The 22076-nt window shown below is 50.9% G+C and overlaps 1 protein-coding gene across 1 annotated transcript; it reads right to left on the bottom strand.

The window, feature by feature from the left end:
* Nucleotides 1-1391: 1391 nt before the first annotated feature.
* On the bottom strand, nt 1392-15305 carry PLVAP (plasmalemma vesicle associated protein). The gene is made up of 6 exons (XM_029218770.1): nt 14864-15305; nt 9157-9253; nt 8326-9038; nt 6506-6563; nt 6286-6367; nt 1392-2055 (listed from the first exon to the last, which is right to left on the bottom strand). Exons 1-6 carry the CDS (start codon nt 15230-15232, stop codon nt 2049-2051), a joined length of 1326 nt encoding a protein of 441 aa, XP_029074603.1. The 5' UTR covers nt 15233-15305; the 3' UTR covers nt 1392-2048.
* Between the last annotated feature and the right edge of the window lie 6771 nt (nt 15306-22076).

Here is a 22076-nt window from a genome sequence, read left to right as displayed (position 1 = left end):
CGAGAGATCGAACCCTCGCCCGCTGCGGTGGAAGCACGTAATCTTAATCACTGGACGGCCAGGGAGGTCCCTAGGATGATTATTATTACACTTATTTCTAGGTGAGTAAATGGAGGCTGAGATTGACTGAGCCAAGATTTGAATGCAGGAATGTCAGAGTCTGGAAGCCAAACTCAGGTGTCCCACGGTTGCTTGGGATTGGCTGCTGTCGGCATCCTCCCCAGGACTCCAGGCTGCTCAGGCAGTAGGCTCAGGGTCAGGGACGTCCCTGCTTCCTTGGGGCCTCCAGACTGGCCCGTCTGGGCGGCCAGGCCTGGCTGACCCTCCTGCCCTTGCTTGGCGGGGCCCCAGCCGAGTGTTTCCTGCAGCGGCCCGTCTCTCGCCCGGGTTCCTGTATCCAGGAAATATCGCTCCTTTGTCCCTCCTGACTAGCCTGCCCTAAGCGTGGCGTTGCCAGCCTCGGCTCCTCGTGATTCATCCCCTCCCTGTCCAAGGTCCCAGGGGATGGGCTGGGAGGGAATCAAAGTGGAGAGACAGACAAGCTGAGATTCTAGACCACAATTTTTTTTTTTTTTTTTTGCGGTACGAGGGCCTCTCACTGCTGTGGCCTCTCCCGCTGCGGAGCACAGGCTCCGGACGCGCAGGCCCAGCGGCCATGACTCACGGGCCCAGCCTCTTCACCAGCAGTCGGTATTATAGCTTTTTAACACTTTTTTCCCCAGTCTGTTGGGCATGTTGTGATTTCCCTGTGTTCCTCTAATGTGCAAAATTTCCCCGGCTTCCTGCTAATTTAGTGATCAGTGAGTTGAAGTGCTCCCTAATTGGACACTGGTGCCCTTTCTAACATCCCATCTTCCCACCAAAAAACCTCAAACAAGACAAATGCCTGGGACTTTTGTGATATTGTTCTGGAATCATTTTGGTGAGGAGGAGTTCCTGCAAAACAGGCTGTGGTACCTCAGTAATTGTTGTCTGTACCTGGGGGAATCTCTGCAAACCTAGCAAAAACAAAAGCTACAAATAGATAATCTGCTTTTTCAGAAACCGCTTTTTATTTGTATTTATTTAAGAAACTGCTTTTTAAATATATGCTTTTTAAAAAAATAGGAAAAAAATCTGCTATTTTAAACAAACACTAAATTGACAACAATGCTGTCACAATGTGGGGTTTTGTAGGCATTTCATGAAACCCTTATTGACTATGATTTTGCCATTTCTCTTCACATATGGGGATGCCTACCGCTTGGGGGAAGCTGGTGTCTACTCACGTTTGCTCCGGGTTGGAGGGTCTTCTGACCTGGGGATGCTGGCGATGGGATTCTTCAGCTTTCATCTTATTCCTAGTTTTTTTCTCACTCAGAGCCTGGTGGTACCTTTTCAAAGCAGAAATCATGACTCTGGAGTCTTTGAAGGGATTTGATAACATTTATTCAGTGCCACTAACATTTATATGGGCCACAGGCAGGGCTGGATATGGAGGGGAGAGAGAGTGAAGGGGCAGCACCCTCGTGGGCTCTGAGGGGTCCCCTGGACCAGATGCTCCCTCTCTCGGGGGCCTGGAAAACCTCAGGGGAGGACGAAGGTGAATGTCTTCCTGTTCTCACTCCCCCAGACCTGGAGCGCTAAGATGCTCCAGATGAGTGAGGGATGCTGTGGGTGCCTTGACCCGCGTGCACAAAGGGATGTGATTTTGGGCAAGGGCTGGGCAGGAAGTGCGTGTGTGATGTCGCCGTGTATCTCTGTGATGTCATTGCCTTGTCTCTGTGTGATGTCACCACCGTGTCTGTGTGATTGATGTCACTGCATCTGTGACGTCGTCCCGGCATCTAGGGGGTGAGGGATTGTGTGGTGCGGAGAGAGTGTTAGGGGGTGTGGGTGCGGTGTGGTGGAGGATGAGCAGGGGGCGCAGGCCAAGGGCGCCCACTTTGTCGTGCGTGCGTTATCTGACTCCACCCTGGCTGTGTCCCTCGCCGTGGGCGTCTCGCTGCACCTAGTCTCCAGACCGGTGAGTCGGGGCCACCCCTCGGTCCTCGGGGCCTAGAGCCTCCTCAGCCACTGGGGCAGGAAGGAGATGGGAATACAATAGTCAGTCAGACAGACAGACGGCAGGACAAACCTCGCCTGGGCCTGCCTCTTCCCCTGGGCCCCTTCTTGTTCCCAAGAACCCTAGGGCTCCTGCCGGTTTCAACCTGCCCTTAGATTTCGCCTTGTTGAACCTCTGTGGGACAGGTGGGACTGAGATGTGTGCCTATCCATTATATAGACTGAGGTTCAGAGGGGCCGCCTCCTGTGCTCCAGGCCTCTGTTGCAGTCTGTCTGACTCTCTCCCCTTTGCTCCCTAAGGCCCTGGGGATCCTGGGTGTTTGCCCAAAGTCCCCGGCCCCCCGGCCCCCAGGCAGGGCCTCAGTTTCCCTTTTGGTCTACACAGAACTGACCTAGACCTGGCCCCTCACTCATTCCTAGGAGGGTTTTTCTAATGAGCCTGCCCCTACTCACATGCTCCCATGGCTCCCCAGCGCCCTTGGGACAAAGCCAGATCTTCTGTATCTGACATTCAAGGCTCCACCCGCTATGCCCCCACCAGGCCTCCCCACTGGGGAATCAAAACCTGACAAAGTACCCCCCAAATTCTCAGAGCCATCACTTCACTTCCGCCCCTCCCCCTTGCCTTTGCAGGAGCCATCCCGCTGTCTGGGATGCCCCTCCCCCTCCTGGGCCTGCCAAAGGTTCTCACGAGGGGTCAGAGGTTGGCTCAGAGGCTGTTTCCTGATGGGGGAGGTGGGGGCCTCTGCCAAGTCCTGCTTCCGCTGGCCCCCTCCCTTCCTTCCCTGGCTCTTCCCTGGGGCCCCCGCAACCTCACGTTCCTTGGCTGGCTCTGGTGCCCCCCTTCCCAGCTCCAGGCTCTGTCCTCTACCAGGATTCACAGGCTCCAAGGCAGCCCCGACAGACATCCTTTAACTACTCCTGCTCACCAGCCTGCAAGGGAGGGTCATCCCTGGCCATTTTCAGAGACTGGGGCTCCTAAACCCCATCGCTCATCTGGACCAGCACAGTCGCCTTCACCCCTGTCTCAGGTTCCCACCTTCGCCCTCCACAACAGCGACCAGAATGAGCCTGTGAACACCTGAGTCGGGTCACATCCTCTGCTGTTCACAGCCTTCCCAGGGCTCCCAAAGTCCTCACTGCAGCCCCAAGGCCCTGCCTGATTTATCCTGACCTCACCTCCTCCCACTCTCCCCTCGATCACTCAGCTCCAGCCACACCAGCTGCCTCACTCAAACTCACCGGGCATGGATGGTCCTGCCTCAGGGCCTTTGGACGGGCTGTGCTCACTGCCTGGTGCACCCTTCTGAGAATCCCCTCATGGCTCCTCCCTCATCTTCTTTAGTTCTCTGCTCAAATGTCACCTCCTCAGTGAAGCCTGCCCTGGCCCCCCCCCCCCCCCCCCCGTGGAAAATTCCAACCTCCTCAAGCTCCCTCATCCCTTTTCTGTTTCACTCATCACCAAGGGTCCCTATCATGGCTCACTCATCTGGTTTGTCATCCACCTCCCCCACTAGACTGTCAGCCGCACGAGGGTGAGGATTTGGATTTCTGTGCCTTATTCCTCCCTGTGTCCTCAGCACCCCAGGAGCTGCTCAAGAAATGTGGGTTGAATGAAAAAACAAACGGTCATAGTGATGGCAGTGAACTTGAATCGACACTCGCTGTGTGCTCGGCTCAGAGCCAGGGCTGAGCTCCCATCTTCAACCTTCCACATTGTGACTTGTGCCATCTCCAGCCACGTAGCCGCTACACCAATATTCACTTAATATTTGTCTTCACCTCCATTGTGTTGTGTTTTTTTAATTTAAATAAAGTGATCTCCAAAGGATACTCAGTCTTACCAAGTAAAGGAAAGCTGGTGCATTTGCCATTAATAGAAAACCACTTAAAAATGTTCAATGAAAAAGCAAGACCATGTTCTCAAGTGCAGCTGACACCGGAGCCTGGGTCTGCCCTCCCTCTGTGAATATGGGAGAACTGCAAGGGTCTGGGAGGCATTAGGGTGAGTTAGCAGCAGCGCAGACTTTCTCGAGGCCCAGAAGGAATGAGTGGAAAAGGAATCAACAGTCCCCATCATGGGGTGGGTGATTTGATGCGAGGCCTCAGATCCGGTCCCCTGTTGGGTGCATATAAAATTTGGACGTTACGATTCAGTCACTCACTGGCTGTCCACTGAGTGCCTGGCCGAGCTGGGGCTCAAAACCGGAGCCGAAGAAGACCCCAGCCTGCTCATGCCCGGCCCCTATCTCAGAGGAAGGCAAATCAAGGCGGGAGCCCATGGACCAGAAGCCCTTCCTGTGATACTGCAGAGAGAAGCAGGAGGGGCCCAGGCTTAAGTACACATTGTTTCCTCCGTGGCGGTGGGTGGGTGGGTGGGGTACGTCATTTGGGGTAAACAATGTCAAGAGCTTCCCCATCCTCAGCTGGGACCGGGACAGGCTTGGACTGGGAGCCTGGCTCCAGCCCTGACTTGCTGACGCATGACCCCGGGCTGATCACTTCCCTGGGGCCTCAGTTCCCTCCTCTGAGAAGTGGGGATAATAATAGAACCTCCTTCCTTGCCATGATGGCTTCAGGCCAAGATGGAGAGAGGAAAACTGCTCAGAGCAGGGTCTTCTCCCTAACCCCTTGCTTCCCTCTCTGCAGGCTGCCCGAGGCTGAGGGATTTCTCCCAGGCAGAGCTATCCAGAGCGAGGGGACCCAGTTCCGTAAGGGGGTGAGCTCCCTGTCAGAGGAAGTATGTAAGAAGAGGCATAGGGAAGATGGAGCTGGGTGCGGAGGACCGTGGGGAGTTAATGACAGACGTTTGGAAATCTTTTTGGCCCCAAGGGCTTTGTTTAGCACCCTGGGGCTGAAATAGACCTAGCTTCATAATAGCCTGGTGGCAAAACTGTTGATGGCACAGGCTTTGGGATCAGAGGGGTCTGACAAAAATCCCACATACCTCCTCGAACCTCAGGTCCTAAACTGCAAATGGGTTGCCCATCCTAGGTCAGCAGTGTGGTCCTGAACAGGGTAGGGGGTGGGGGGTTGGGGGGGGTGTAAGAGCGACCCTGGAGGGAGCACAGGGTGTTCTTGGAGCTGTGGTCTGAGTCACCTTCCCCGTGACACACAGGGTGTCGTCCAACAGATGACCAGGCCCTGGGAGGCAGTGAGGGGGTCAAAGGCATGGAGCCATCACCTGAACATGTGCCAGGCACCCTTGATGCTCCCCACTGAGGCCCTGGGTTCCTTGCTCCTCCAGCCATGTGTGGACAGCACTTGGCTGGCAAAGCATTTGCATGCCTTTGATTTCAGAGACCCCCTTTTTTTTTTTTTTTTTTTTTTTGCAGTATGCGGGCCTCTCACTGCTGTGGCCTCTCCCGTTGCGGAGCACAGGCTCCAGACGCGCAGGCTCAGCGGCCATGGCTCACGGGCCCAGCCGCTCCGCGGCATGTGGGATCTTCCCGGACCGGGGCATGAACCCGCGTCCCCTGCATCGTCAGGCGGGCTCTCAACCACTGCGCCACCAGGGAAGCCCAGAGACCCTCATTTTTATAGAAGTAGAAAGTGTGGCTCAGAAGGGTGGAGTGAGAGGCCTAGGGTCACTCTCGGACACTGCTCTCCCTCTTCCCCTTCCTCGGCTCTGTTCACTTCTGCCACCCTAGTCCGCCCACAGGGCCTTTGCCCTGGCTGTTCTTGCCACCTGGAGCACTGTTCCCCTTGCCTTCCCCCAGGCCAGCTCTTGTCTAGCCTCCAGCTCAAAGGTCCCTTCCTCATCCAGGCCCTCCCTTTCCTGTCTGGAGTCTGATCGCCTAGGTTCATGTCCCAGCTCTGGCTGTGTTACCTGGGGCACGATGCACACCCTCTCTATGCCTCATTTGCTTCATCCAGAAAGTGGGGATAACAGTAGCTCACCCACAGATTAGGATTCTGAGGATTAAATGAGTTAATTGGGCAGAGTGCTTAGGACTGTGCCAAGATCACAGTAAGCATCCAACCGTGGTACGTTCTTGGTCACTCTTCTTACCCTGCCTCCTTCATTGTCTCTTTGGCCCACTACTCGGGAGTTTCATGAATGGAACTGTGTGTGTCTTGGTCACTGCTGTGTCCCCTCGGTCCAGCATAGGGCCTGGTATACAGCAAGTGCTCGATTAAGGAAGCAACAAGTGTGATACGAGCCTCCCTCCACCCCTAGTCCTGTACCCAGCCTCATCTAAAGCCTGAGACTGAACTGTCTCAGCCTATCCAGAACCTCACCTGGCTGATGCTAAGACACTGCTGGCAGGGGGTCGCTGGGACTCCAGGATCCTCCTCTTGAATTCCTCCAGCCCAGCTGGGTCTGCCAAGAGAGGGAGGGGTCAGCCCCGACCTAATGCCTTAGTAACCCCCCCCCTCCAGGGTCAGGGAATGGGCTGGCCAACCCAGGATCCAAGGTGGAATCCGCCCCCCTTTCCTGGCTCTGCCCTCTGTCACTCACCAATGGGCGGGGGATTGGGGGCAGGGCCTGCAGGTCTTGGCAGTGATATTGGCTGCGACTGTGGGAAGAAGGGTGAAAGGAGGTTGGTGGAGGCCAGGGATCCCAAACACGAGTCCCAGGGAGTTTCCTGCCTCTCCACACCCTTGGAGACCTGAGTTCCTTCCAGGGCAGAGAAAACAGACAGATACCCATGGAGAAGGACACGTGATGATGGATATATAATCACCTGTAGACACCTGCCTTCAAATGATTGGGGACTGCAGGGACTGGCTTCCCTTGGCAGCCCCCGGAGACCCCACTCTGCAGGGGTCCTGCCACGGTCTCCATTACAGCCTTGGTGCCAGCCTGACTCCAATCCAAGACCCCATTTGAGTCCATCCACCCAACCCAGCCCCGCTCCAGACTGAAGCTGACCCACTCTGTAAACCAACTGGACCTCGATCCTCAATGCCATCCCTTGAAGGACCCCGAGAGGATCTTTCCAAACCTGAAATACAAAACCAGTTCTGAACTCAGTCACCTAAAATCAGATCCCAACCTGAAAACAGAACCTCCCTTAGAATCAAAGCCTGACCTTAACCCAGTCCCAATGACAAACCTGATCTGATCATAACTTTACATCTAACTCTGACCATAACCCATCCCCTAGACCCAGCCGCTATGAAAAATCTACCCCGCTACCCCCATTCCCTCAGCGCCAGCCCGGCACTCCACTAACAGCCACCCATAAATACCTTCCCAATACCACACTCAACCCCAGCTCAACCTCAGACCTCAGCCTCTACCTGAGTTAGAACCCCAGCCCAGCCTCAGCCCAAGATCAACGTCCACCCGGCTTCTACTCTAGACCCAGTCTTGACCTGCACTCGAAGCCCAGGCTCACCTAATCCTTCACGTCAAATATATCCTAACACCAGCCACCCTAAATGCAGCCCACTCTCAACTCCTAGCCCATGGTCAATGCCAATTCCAATCTTAATGCCCATGAAGTTCTGAATCCGCCCTTGGCCCCAAACTTCTAATCGTCTCTAGGCCCACCAACCACCTACACCCGCCTGAGCTTCAACTCCAGCCTCAACTTAATGCAATCCCAAACCCACTGAAACCCTAGATTCACTCTTCACCAAATCCTTGATCCAAGAGCCACCCTGCATGTGACCCCTGACCCAACTTTTAACCTTTCCTCACAATCCAAACTCCAAACTCAACCTAATTCTAAGACTAGTGAAATCTTACATGGAACCCTAACCTTAACCCAAATCAACTCTAGACACAGGAGTCACCAAGAACCCACCCCAATTTTGAGGCCCACCTGCCTTCCTAAACTCAACCCCAATCCTTAACCCTTTCTTAATGTCATTCCCAATCCAAACTCCACCCCAAACCTAATGCCAGTAAAATCCTTATGTTAATACATAACCATAATCCTAAAGCATTAGACTCACAGTCACCCATGTCTGATCTCAGCCTCAAGCCTAAATCCACCCTCAGTGTCTCAGCTCACCCCAACCCCAAAGCAACCACAATTCTAGATTTGCCCCTCACTCAACCCTGGACCTGACAGCCACCCGACCTCCAACTCCAGTCTTAACCCGACACCTTTTCTCAATGCTGATCCCCATTCCGAGCTCTGCCTCAATCCTGACATCAGTGAAACCAGTGAAATTCTCAAGTGAGTCTAAGTAACCCAACCTAGACTGGGAAGCCAACCTCAACACCAAGAAAAAGAAAAAAAGTTCAAACCCAACTTCAACATCACCATCAGCTTGGCCTCCAGACCCACCCCCAACGCAACCTGAAGCCAGGGACCTCTGGCCCACCTTCGCCTTGATGCAGGTGTCCAGGGTCGAGCTGCTGACAGCCAGCTGCATCTTGAGCTGCTCAGCCTCCCGCTTCTTCTCCTCCAATTCCTTGGCCAGGTTGTCACGCTCCTTCCGCAGCGCTGCTTTCTCCTCCAGGGCCAGCTGGGTCTGCCGGGCACATTCAGCCTGGAGCTTGGCCTCCCGGGCCTGGGCCTCCTTCTCCACCTTCTCCTTGGCCTCCTGACTGGCGCGCAGACCCTGTTCGGCCTGCAGCTTCTGGCGCTGGAGGTCCGAGTTCTCACGGGTCACACGCTCGATGCCAGCCCGCAAGCTGCGGGCCAGCTCCTCCACCTTAGAGCTCATGAGGGTGGGCATGTGGTCGCAGGTTCTCCGGATGGAGGCCAGTTCCGAGCCAATGGGATGGAACACATTGTAGCCCAGGGTGTCAAGGGAGCGCGGGATGATGGAGTCCCTCCAGAGGTTGCGCAGCTCGATCTCAAACTTGTCCTTGTCCAGCGGGAGGCAGAGGGCCTGCACCTTTTGCAGACGGTCCTCGGCCAGCTGTCGCTCCTGCTGCTGCTGCTCCTGGGCTTTGCTGCACTTGGCCAGCTGTTCCTCCATCACTCGCTTGCCCAATGCCAGACCATCCTTGTCTTTGGTACATACCACCTTCTCCTTTGCCAGCTCCACCTCCAGTGTCTTGGCTTTCTGGTTCAGTGTGAGGGCCAAAGCTAAGGGTATAGGACCATAAGAGTCAGGAAGGTTGGGGGCTGCCAAGAGACTGGGTGGGGAGTCAGCTATCCTGCTCTCCACTGTCCATAATTATAACCCTAACCCTAACCCACTCACCATCGCAGCTCTTGTTACTTTCTTTGAGTTGTTCTTGGCATTGTTTCTCACTCAAGATGATGGCAGCCATGTATCGCTGGTTGTTCATGTAGATCACCTGTCCGGATGTGACACAGGACAGAGCTCAGTGTCAGGCTCCTGTGGGACCCCCTGCCCCCGGCGCTGCCCAGATTCTCAGGGCTGGGGCCTCAGATCCAGCACCCAGGTGGTCTGTGTTGGCATAGTTCACAAGGACATGGCTTCTCTACAGGGGATGCTGGTCTGATCTTCAAAAGTTGTTATGATTATAGACAATGGAATACTACTCAGCCATAAAAAAGAATGACATTTTGCCACTTGCAGCCACATGGATGGACCTGGAGGGCATTATGCTAAGTGAAATAAGTTAGACAGAGAAAGACAAATATTGTATGATATCACTTACATGTGGAATCTAAAAAATACAACAAACTAGTGAATATAACAAAACAGAAGCAGACTCACAGATAAAGAACAAACTAGTGGTTACCAGTGGGGAGAGGAAAGAGGGGAGGGGGAATATAGGGGTAGGAAATTTAAAAAAGGGTATTATGGGATTGTATGAAATCATGTGTGTGAAACTTTTGAAAACTGTAAAGCGCTATAGAATTTAAAGGATCTTTCATTCATTTAATTAAAAAAAAAAGTTCAAAGAAACCCCACCTGGACTTCCCTGGTGGTGCAATGGTTAAGAATCTGCCTGCCAATGCAGGGGACATGGGTTCGATTCCTGGTCTGGGAAGATCCCACATACCATGGAGCAACTAAGCCTGTGCGCCACAACTACTGAGCCTGTGCTCTGGAGCCCGAGAGCCACAACTGCTGAGCCCACGTGCCACAACTACTGAAGCCCGTGCGCCTAGAGCCCGTGCTCCACAACAAGAGAAGCCACCGCAATAAGAAGTCTGCACACTGCAACGAAGAGTAGCCCCCTCTGGCCGCAACTAGGGAAAAGCCCGTGCGCAGCAATGAAGATCCAACGCAGCCAAAATAAATAAATTAAAAAAAAAAACCCACCTCTTTCCCTAGGCATTTTAGTCAACCAAGATAAAAAAAAAGTTATGATTAATAATATTTGGCAATAAAAAGGAACAAAGCACTGATATATTCTACAACTTGAATGAATCTTGAAAACATTTACAGCCAATTAATAACGGATTTTGGCTGTGCTGTGTGGCTTGGGGGAATCTTAATTCTCCAACCAGGGATTGAACCTGTGCCCTCAGCAGTGAAAGCGCTGAGTTCCAACCATTCGACCGCCAGGGAATTCCCCGAAAAACAGATTTTTTTTTTTTTTTTTTGACAAGAATGCTGTTATGGGCTGGATTGTGTCCCCCACCCCAAATTCCCATGTTGAAGCCCTGATTCTCAGGACCTCAGAACGTAAATGTATTTGGAGACAGGGTCTTTAAAGAGGCAGTTAAGTTAAGATGAGGTCATTAGGGTGGGTCCTTGTAAGAGGAAATCTGGACACCCAGACATGCACAGAGGGAACATGAAGTGAAGACACAGGGAGAAGACAGCCATCAACAGGCCAAGGAGAGAGACATGGAACAGATCCTGATGGGCCTGGGAAGGAAATAATTCCGCCAACATCTTGAACCTGTGCTTGTGCGAAAATAAGTTTCTGTTATTTAAGCCACCTGATTTGTGGTACTGTAAGACAGGCCTAGCAAACTAATACAGCTGCCAAGATCGTTTCATGGGAAAGAAGATTCTCTTCAACAAATGGTGCTGGCACAACTGGACAGCCACAAACTAAGGAATGAATTTGGACCCCTACCTCACACCATATACAAAAATTAGCTCAAGTTGGGTCCGAGACCTAAATGTAAGGGCTTAAGCTATAAAACTCCTTAGAAGAGAACAGGTGTTAACTCTGCATGACTTTGGATTTGGCAATGGTTTCTTAGATATGATACCAAAAGCACAAGCAACAAAAGAAAAAGCAGATAAATAGGACTTAAAATTAAAAACTTTTGTGCATGAAAGGACAACATTAAGAAAGGGAAAAAAACAACCCATAGATGGGGAAATATTTGCAAATCGTGTGTCTGATGCTGAGAATAGTAACCAGAATATATAAAAGTAAACTCTTAGAAATTAATAATAAAAAACAACCTAACTGAAAACTAGGCAAAGCATCTGAATAGACATTTCTCCAGAGAAGATATATAAAAGGTCAACCAGCACATCAAAAGATGTTCATCGTCTTCAGTCATCAGGAAATGCAAATGAAAACCATGATGAGATATCACCTCACAACCATTAGGATGGCTATAAATAAAACAGAAAACAAGAATGGGCAAGTGTTGGTAAGGATGTGGAGAAACAGAATTCTCAGGCAGTACTGATGGGAATGTAAAAATGGTGGAGCCACAGTGGAAAGCAGCCTGGCAAGTTTTTCTAAAAGTTAAACATAGAATTACACTATGACCCAGCAAATTCCACTCCTAGGTATATATACCCAAGAGCAATGGAAGCGTATGTTCACACTAAAACTCGCACACAAATATTCACAGCAGCACTAATCACAGTAGCGAGAAGGTAGAAACAGCCCAAGTGTTTCATCCACAGATGAATGGATAAAACGTGATCCATCCATACAGTGGAATATTATTCGACTATCAAAAGGAAGGAAGCACTGACACACGCTACAATGGGGATGAACCTTGAAAACATCATGCTGAGGGTGAGAACCCAGACACAAAAGGTCATATAGTGCATGATTCCATTTAAAGGAAATCTCTAGAGTAAGTAAATCCATAGAAACATACAGCAGATTTGTGTTTGTCAGAGGCTGGGTGAGGGGGAATGGGAAGTGACTGCTGGTGGCGTTTCTCTTGGGGGTGATGAAAATGTTCTAAACTGAATTGTGCTGACGGTTGCCCAACTCTGTGAATGGACTAAAAATCATTGTTATGTACACTTTTTTCTTTCATCTACACTTTTTTAAAAAAATTATACACACTTAATTATTACTATTCTTTTTGGCCGCACCGCACGGCATGCAGGATCTTAGTTCCCGGACCAGGGATCGAACCCGTGTCCCCTGCAGTGTCCCCTGCAGTGGAAGTGTGAGTCACAACCACTGGACCACCATGTAAGTCCCTGTTATGTACACTTGAAATGGGCCAATTGTATGGCATGTGAATTACATTTTAACTTTATAACGTTTTTTATGTCTTTAAAACTTTGGAACAGACGCTCTGCAGAAATATAACAAGGAAAGGTATGAAGGGTGAAGAGGGTGTGCCTTTCTGTCACTTTTTGTCCTTACTTCTTTGGAAGCTGGCCCTGTCCTAATGACCTGGGCATGGGGGAGGACAGAAATAGCTCTGGAAGCTCCAGTGACGTCTGTTTTCAAAAGCCTTAACTACAGAAAGGGAAGATCTCAGGGTACGAGTTGGCTCCAAAGATGAAGTGCGAAAGAGGTTTTCTTCCAGTTGGAGGAAATAGCTCCCAAAAATACAGAAGTATTTTTCTGCACAGGTTCTCAGATGTCAAGATGATGAGAAGAATATTTACTTAGATCTAGTGCAATCCGACAATACAAGAAAAAGTATCTTCTCTTGTTAAGGAGTGTTCAGGTACATCTTTATGAAGTAATTCAGGAGTCTCTCCCTCACTTTCCTGTAGCCATGGTTGCCCTGGACTCAGAGGGAGAGAACTAATTGATTAGTGAACAAGTATAAACAGTCTGAAGGGTTTTCTGGAATATTTGTTAGGACATAAAGCAAGGAAGCTCTCAAAGGCTAATGGAGTTCCATCAAAAGACACAGGAGCCAGATTGAGGGTGTTCCTATGGCCTATTTCAGGATAATTTGACCATCAAAAAGATTATTACGAATGCTGAATAAAGAAAAATCCATGACAAAAAAAATCTCTCCTGCATGCGTCCTGGGTGGAGGTGCTTCCAGGCAGAGTGGGGCATACCCTAAAAAAAACACACTGAGTTAATTTCCCCTTTCTCTCCCAGGGTCTCAGAGCCAGAAATGCAACTGCATTTGCAGAGAATTTAAGAAAAAAATCCGTCTCATAGCACCACCAGGATCAGGGAAAGATCAAAATTCATACTTGGTACCATCAGACATGTGGGGCTGCCGTGGCAGGGGTGGGGCTACTCCCCAGCATCAGTGCCCGCTTCCTGGGGGGGTCCTTGGAGAAAACCCTGAGGGGTTCCAGGACAGAGGAATTTGTCAACTTGTGTGTGGGGGGAAAGTTACGATTTTCAAAATTTAAAGTTGTAAAGAGGCAGATTCTTAGATTTCTAATATTCTATGATGGGGCCGTCCGGGATTTGGAGATGCGTGTGAATGTCTAAAACTTTATGATAAAAACAAAAAAAAAACCCAAACCAAAAACAACAACAAAAAAGGGATTTCCCTGGAGGTCCAGTGGTTAAGACCCTGCGCTTCCACTGCATGGGGCATGGGTTCCATCCCTGGTGGGGGAACTAAGACCCTGGCGCAGCATGGCCAAAAACGAAAAACAAAATCCAAAAAACAAAAGAATAAAACTTTATGATCCTGGGATTCCTAATGGCTCCTGGACCGGAAGACCATGCGTGTCCTGAAAGATTCAAAAGGTCCAATTCCCGGGAACTGAGAAGTCTGAGGGAGCTGCCCTTGTCAGGGGTGGGGAGTATTTGAGGGGGTACATGGTCCAGCCCTGTGGTCTGAGGGGGGACTTGCCTCATCTGGGGGTCTGAGGGGGACTCACCTTTTTCTGAGGATCTAAGGGGGACCGGCCCTGTCCTGGGGGAATGAGATGGGGAGACCTCACCCTTCCCTGGGCAGTTCTGAGGGGAGCTGTGCACATCCTTCCTGCCCAGTGGCAGGGGCTGGGTGGTCTGAAGCCCCAGTAAAGGCCTTTTCTTTCCACGGTCCCCTGCCCCAAACAGCCCAGACACCTCCTGTGGGAGAAAGAGAGCCTGCCCCTCTCCCCAACCCTTCCCTTCCCCTGCCCACCCCTTCTCTCACCCCATTCCAGCCAAAGCCTGAGGAGGCAACATCTCCTCAGTGTTCCCAGGAACGGGACCTCCTCAGAGGAATCGTGTATGTGTGAGAACATGGGGGATCTTGCTGAGTGCGTTTGACAGGAGTTGGGGGTACGAGGGAGGGATGACAGTCTCCACGAGACCCAGGGTTGCCCATTTCTGCTCCCTGCTGCCCTCCCGTCCCCCAACAAGCCACCTCTTTTCTTAGGCCTCCATTTCCCCTCTGCAAAAGGGTTTGAAATCTTCTCCCTACCTCCTGGGACTCAAGGAAGAGATAATATTTCCTAAGCGGACATCCAACCTCAGGCAAACCTGAACCATTCATACTAATTGCTAAGAATCCAACACTCTGAGCGTTTATTAAGCCAGCTCTTATTTGAAGCTAGTATGTGCTGGTACGTTCTGGGCGCTTTATCCACATTAAGCCATGGGCCTAGGTCTGACAACAGACCGGACGCCCAGTTCAACTTGAACTCCAGATAGACCACAAATCACATTTTAGTCGAAGTGTGTCCCAAGTATTGCATGAGATATACAGACACAATACGCATTGCTTCTCCACATGGGCTCGGCACACAAAACGTAGGGTCCGTGACTGTCCCTGTCTCATGAACGAGGAAAGTGAAACTCAGAGAGGTGAGGTGACCAGCCTGGGGTTCCCCGGGTCGGGTGTCCGGCCTGTGGACTTACCCGGTCGGCCTGACACTGGCGGAAGCTGGCGTTGATTCGGTCCAGGTCGCGGCGCGCGTTTAGCAGCATCAGCATGATGGCATCCTTGGCGCGGGAGGTGAGGTTGAGCTTCTCGGACAGGTTGGCCTGGGAGGCCGTGAGCCCCACCACCTGGCCGTAGAGGCCGTCAGCCCGGCGCTCGGTGGCCTGCAGGTTGGATTCGGTACTCACGTGCGCGTTGCCGTAGACCATAAAGAGGACAAGGCCCAGGATAATGAGGAGTTGGATGAGCGAGACAAAGAGGAAAAAATAGCGTAGATAGTACCAGCAGCCCCTCGGGCTGCCCCCTGCCCGTGAATAGGGTCCCCCGTGCTCCATCGCCAAGCCCATCTCCTCCCAGCTTCTGCCCGGTGCACCGGCACTGCTCTGCTGGCTGGTCTGCTCTGGGTGGTGGCTTCTGCCCCTTCTAGACCTTGCCACGGCAGGGGGGAGGGGGGGAAGTGTTTATATTACTCCTCTTAATACTTCCTCTGCCTGGCTCCTTCCTGGCCAGGAGGAAACGGGGGCTGTGGGTTATCACAACACTCCCACCCGGGCTGTGAAGGGAAGGGGGGAGGGCACCATGTCACGTCTGGGCCTCTCTGATTAACACTGGGTGGGGCACCGGCTAGGTGACCAGGCGTCCTTGGCCTTGCTGAGCCTCATTTTCCCCACCTGCCCTTGCTTTGTGCCCAGAGCTGGTCTCACCTGCCTATGACCTCATGTCAACATCCCCATCGTGGGGAGGAGGATACCGAGACGAAGGGAGGAGAAAGCACCGCCTGGGTGTCTCACTCTGGTCGTTCACAGAGCTGGACTCACTTCCCCTCAGGGAGGGCTGGCTACAGATGTGTGCCCATCTTACGTGGCAGTGATGATTACAGGAGCTAAATTGTGCGGAGCGCTTAGCTGAGGGCCAGGCACACAGTAGGTGCTCAGTAATTGGCACAGGAAGGCCTCACAGAGGGCTGATGGGTGGATGGTGGTGGCGCGGGTTCCCCTAGCTGTCATCCCACCCAATGCCCGGCTCATGTAGGCGCTTAGTAAACACAGGCAGCAGTGAACCTGGGGCCAGGGTGAGCTTGAGTGAGGGGCTTCTCCTGTCTCAGTTTTCCCCTCTGTGAGATGAGGGGGGCACAGTACCAGGTCCCAGGGCCGGGGAGGGGGCTGGGAGAAATGATTTGCCGTTGCTATTATTACTACCACTTCCTGCTGGAAACCTCATCTTGGGGCTCTGTGAGATGGTGAAGGGGAAGCGCCAGATAGAGGGGGTCAAGCTTCACTGTGGGTCACCCCCAGGTGGGCAAGGAAGGGGTTTCGGGACCAAGGAGCAAAGGATTCTGGGTATGCCCTCCTACATGTCCCCCCAGATCCAGGAGCTCCAGGGAAAACCCCTATGCTGGGTGATGCCAGAGGCCCCACCAAGAGCCCCAGGCCTGGCGGTGAGGGGTCCTCAGTCTTGGGGAGACAGAGTGGGACACAGCCCCTAGCCCCATGGGGTCAAGGCTGACAGGATCCGAGGGGAACGGGGCAAGGGGATGGAAAGGAGGCTGGACCATGGGTGGGTGACGATAACACAGTTGCTGTCCACTGCCTGTGGGGGGCACAGCAGGCTGAAGGCGGTGGCATGGGGACCCATCCCCCTATTAGCCAGGGTAGTGGAGTGGGGGGTAGTTGAGCGGGGAGGGGTCCTCCAGGGTGGTGTTCATCAAGGAGGTGGGAGTTGGGTCGGGATGGAGGAAGTTCCCAGGGATGGGCAGGAAACCCCTGTCTGACCTTTGGCCTTTGCAGCTACCCATTGATTCCTGATTCCGGACCCTTCCCAGCCACTACTGGGAGGGAGGAGGGTTGGGGGCTGCAAGTGGTGCCCAACCAGCTATTTCTCTGGGTTGGTCAGGCCCACCCAGAGTCCCCTGGAGCAGGGTGGGAGGAGGACATCTCCCATCTGCATTAATGGGGAGTCATGTAGGCAGAGTGAATACATGGTTTCAATGCAGGCCTCTGGAGTTAAGTTCTGGCTGGGCCACCTACCGCTGTGAGACCTGGGACAAGTGACTTCTCCTCCTTGAGCCTCAGTTTTCTCCTGTCTAAAGTGGAGGCAACAAAGCCGGTTGTGAAACACTTGTCACAGTGCCTGGCACACAGTTAACCTTAATAAATGGTGGTAGTTTTTTAAGGTGGGGTTGGATCATGCACAGCCTCTGACGTGAGGCTGGGGAACTGAGACACAGGGGAGGGACACTGTCCCAGCTGCTGTTGCCCTGGGCCTGTGGGATCACCAGGGGAAAGGGGGCATGACAGGGGTAGAGCCTGGGTGACAAGGGTCCAGTTGAGAGCTCAGGCAAGGGGGCAGTGCTTAGGCCAATGCCAGGAGGTGTGACAGTCTTGGTATGAGCTTAAGATCTTGGCTGTCTTTCACTGTATACTGAAGATGTTGCATATATGTACGTATGAACATGATATCTGTTGTCAAGAGAAAAGAAAGGCAACCATAAACTCCTAGAAAACCAAAAAGCCACTCTAGACCTGATGTGCTACAATTTTGAGCAACTGTCACAGTGTAAGAACAAGAGTTTTCAATATACACACTAATGTCTTTTGTATCAAGCTCAGAAATAACATTCTTTTTGGCAATTTGATCTCACAACTTTGATTTGTAATGTTTCTTTTTCCAATAATTTGTTTTAAAAGCTAGATTTTTTTTTTTAATGGAAAAGGTAATGATGAAACTTCCTCTTTTTGCTCAACATTATGACTTTGAGATTGTTGACTCCTTTTGACTGCTGTTTAGGTTTTCAGCACATACATTACCATAATAATTACCAATGGGCACTTAGACTGTTTCTAAATTTTTTGTTTCAGTGAACAAAATAAGACGATATCAAATCTCCACAAGTGAAATTGCTGGGTCCTAAAGCAATAACATTTTACTTTTTTTTTTTTTTTTTTTTGGTGGTACGCGGGCCTCTCACCGCCGTGGCCTCTCCCGTTGCGGAGCACAGGCTGCGGACGCGCAGGCTCAGCGGCTATGGCTCAGGGGCCCAGCCGCTCCGCGGCATGTGGGATCCTCCCGGACTGGGGCACGAACCCGCGTCCCCTGCATCGGCAGGCGGACTCTCAACCACTGCGCCACCAGGGAAGACCCATTTTACATTTTGACAGCTGTCATCAATTTGTCCTCCAAAGAGGTTGTTTCCATTGACACTCCTGCCAGCAGAGTCTAAAATTTCTAAAAACAGACTCTCTGAACACGTTCTGCCTGAATTCCTGGCCAGAAAATTCCAGAGGGAGGAGGTGAGCAACTGGTCTTCGAATTCACATGAGGTCAAATGCATCGAATGATGTGAGCATTTGGTTTTTCCCTGAAAACCATTTGTCATAGTCACAGGAAATTTTGTGCATGAATCTCTCTGAATTCCTTTGGAGGGACTTCGATTTTAATTATTTTTTTCTAAATTAAAAACAATCCATTTGGTTTCATTTGATTGTTTGGGCAGAGACGGGAAGACTGTCCTGAGGAAGTCAGCTCTGTGTCATTCTGAAGACCGACACTGAAGTTCTCAAGGAGACACGAGGTTTTTAAAAACTCTCACAGAACTTCAGGAAGGTTCTGGAGGAAGCGATATTTCTGGCGAAGAAAAATTTCAGCAAAGTTCAGAAAACCCTCCACTTTTATGCCAACGTGTTTGGGTTTTGGTTAAATGCAAAGGATATTAAGTTTTGGGCTTTTGGAGTTGACAGAGGAGGCAAGGAGAGCCCTTTGTGGGGGGTGGGGGAAGAGCCTGTCCTCTCTGGGCATCCGTGTTCCTTCCTGAAAAAAGGTGACCCACTTTCTTACCTGGGACTGGGCGCCAACAAGGTCAGGCTGCTGCTGTCCCCAGTGCCCTCCACCCAGCTTGTGCCAGGCTTCCCCTTTCCACCCCCCCCTCCCATACCCTCCTGTTTCTGTAGCCACGGAGGGACCCCAGGGTGACCATGAATAGGGGAGGCCAGGGCAGGGACCTGGGAGAGTGTGCTGGGGACAAGGTGGAGACACAGAGGTAAAGACTTGGAGACAGAGAGACAGACAGAGACTTTGAGTGGTAACTGGACAGGTGGAGACAGGGAGGCACAACAGAGCAAGGGCAGGCTGGGGGCTGGCCCTGTGGGGAGGGAGGCAGGTGGGGTCTGGAAGGCAAGGCAGCTGGGGGATTCTCCGTTCTGGCGGGGGAACCAGATCTGACAGTACCCTTCCTGCTCACACACCTCCCATGGCTCCACATTTCCCCGGAGCTGATTTTCAGGGATCTGGCAGGTATGGCCAAGGTGAAGCTAGCAGAATAAGTGAATAGTAATGATAATATTTTAGGTCCCATTTACAGCCCTGAGCCCAGCCCTTTGTGTGAATCAGCCCTGGACCCCACAGTGAGGGTCTGCAGTCCCTGGGGCCCCAGACAAGGCAGGGCCAGTCTCAAGCCCTAGCTGACTCCAGAAGGAGAAGCTGTTTCCTGCTCACTTCTGGATTTACGCCAGAGTTGCAGGGGGAGGGGGGTGTCTCAGACCCATCTTCCCTGCCTCTCAAGTTCTGGGCCCTCAGCCAGCAGCAACCAGGTCTGCAGACTGGGGTGACCCCTGGTGGCCAGCAACGGAACAAAGCAGTTAGACTCTCATCTCTCCCCTCAGCCTCACCTCCTCCTTTGCGGGGGGCGGGGGGGGGCCCTCCAATTCCTTCCCCCACCCCAAGTTGGTCCTCTCCCAGTAAAGGCCCTGACCAGGCACCACCAAGCCACCTCCAAGGTGGGTGGGGGGATAATAAGCAGGACTGGCTGAGGGGGGATCAGAGTTTCAAGTGTGCTGTTCCCCTCCTTACAGCAGCCTCTTCAGAAATTTTTCAAAACAAATTTTAATTATTTTAAGGGTAATACATGCACATGATTTTTAAAATGCAAACTTTACAAAAAGGTATACAGAGGAACATGAGACTGCTTCCCCCGCCGATCCCCAGATCCCTGATTCCTTTTCCAGAGGCCACAGCTGTGACCAGTGTTTCCTTCAGAGATATTTGGATAAAAGTTTCCCCCAGCCCCGAATTTTAAAAGACGTACACAAATTATTGCTCTCCTGTTTGTTTGGGGTTTTTTTGCGGCACGCGGGCCTCTCACTGTTGTAGCCCCTCCCGACGCAGAGCACAGGCTCCAGACGCGCAGGCTCAGCGGCCATGGCTCACGGGCCCAGCCGCTCCGCAGCATGTGGGATCTTCCCGGACCGGGGCACGAACCCGCGTCCCCCGCATCGGCAGGCGGACCCCCAACCACTGCGCCACCAGGGAAGCCCTGCTCTCCTGCTTTTTACATTAATGCGTCTCAGAGAAGATCAGCTTTGGCCTTTTTAACAGTTTTATAGTGGGAATTCCCTGGTTGTCCAGTGGTTAGGACTCTGTACTTTCACTGCTGAGGGCGCAGGTACAATCCCTGGTCAGGCAACTAAGATCTGCAAGCCGGGCAGCTTGGCCAAAAACAAAAAATAAAAAAACCCACACAAACCAGTTGTATAGCAGTCCATGGTGTGGATGGACGGACACTCATTTAAACAGTCCCCAACTGATGGACACTGAGGTTGTTTCCAATTTTTTGCAATTACCAAGAATGTGGTAAAAATAATGTCTTCATTTCTCCTCTCCCCCACCCTCATCTTTTTAAAAGTAAACTTTTAATTTTGGAATACGTTTAGATTTACAGAAACTTTGCAGAGATAATACAGAGAGTCTCTGAATAGCCCTCATGCAGCTTCTTCCAATTTCTTTGTCAAAACTAAGAAATTAATCTCCGTATATTACTATTAACTAAACTCTAGACTTTATTTGATTTCCTCACCAAGTGTTTTTCTGTTCCAGGATCCAACACAGGATTCTCCACTGCATTCAGTCCATCATTTTGTATACATTTAAATATGGTTGTAGATTAAAAATTTTTTTTAATTAAAATAATATGGTTGGGCTTCCCTGGTGGCGCAGTGGTTGAGGGTCCGCCTGCCGATGCAGGGCACGCGGGTTCGTGCCCCGGTCCGGGAGGGTCCCACATGCCACGGAGCGGCTGGGCACGTGAGCCATGGCCGCTGGGCCTGCGTGTCTGGAGCCTGTGCTCCACAACGGGAGAGGCCACGACAGTGGAAGGCCCGCGTACCGCAAAAAAAAAAAAAAAAATAATAATATGGTTGCAGAAAAATTGCCTGAAGAGGAGTTGATGGGTCAAACAACATGTGCACTTTTAATTTTGAGAGATTCTGGAAAACTGCCCTCCCAAGTGGTTGTACCAATGAGCAGTCCCAACAGCAGTGCCAACACAATGTATTCACAAACTTTTAATTTGTTTTTATTTTTGTCTTTGACAAACTAAAGGGTAGAAAACGGTATCACATTTTTTTCAGTTTGCATTTCTTCTCTAGCAGTGAAATTGGGCCCCTTTTTTGTATATTTCGATGACCAGGCTGCCCATGTACTTTGCCCATTTTCTACTGAGTTATTTTTTGAAAAATTAATGTAGAATAGATCCTTACATAATAAGGAACGTAGTTTATTCCTGGATATAAAAAATTATCTGAAAGGGATCTTTCTTTTCTTTGAAAGGATTTTCTACCTAGTTGTTTAGATATAGGAAAGTTTCCATTAATTCTCTTGGGTTTTCTATATATAGTCATACCAACAACAGATAATATTATTGGGTTGACTGTTTCTGAGGCATTCCTGCCAAAAATGCCAATTAATCATGAGGAAACATCACAAAAACCCAAACTCAGACACCACGAAATGACTCGCTTGGGCTTTTTAAAAACTGCCAGTGTCAAAAAAAAAAAGAAAAAGGAAAAAGCCAGTGTCATGAAAGGCAAAGACAGATTGAGGAATGTTCCAGATTAATACAATGTGTAAGCCAGGATACTCTTTTGTTACAAAGGACATTATCAGAACAGTTGGAAAAATCTGATTACGGTCTGGAAATTAGAATCTAAGTGTCCATCGATAGATGAATGGATAAAGAAGATGTTATATATATATATATACACACACACAATGGAATATTACTCATAATAGTCTCATAAAAAAGAAATCTTGCCATTTCAACGACATGGATGGATCTAGAGGGTATTATGTTAACTGAAATAAGTCAGGCTGAGAAAGACAAATACCGTATAATCTCACCTACATGCAATTGTTGCTATT

Source organism: Monodon monoceros, unplaced genomic scaffold (assembly GCF_005190385.1).
Source record: "Monodon monoceros isolate NGI ecotype Baffin Bay Population unplaced genomic scaffold, NGI_Narwhal_1 Super_Scaffold_12, whole genome shotgun sequence".
Taxonomy (NCBI): domain Eukaryota; kingdom Metazoa; phylum Chordata; class Mammalia; order Artiodactyla; family Monodontidae; genus Monodon; species Monodon monoceros.
The sequence above is the reverse complement of the archived record's forward strand: the minus strand, read 5'-3'. Positions and strand labels throughout refer to the sequence as shown.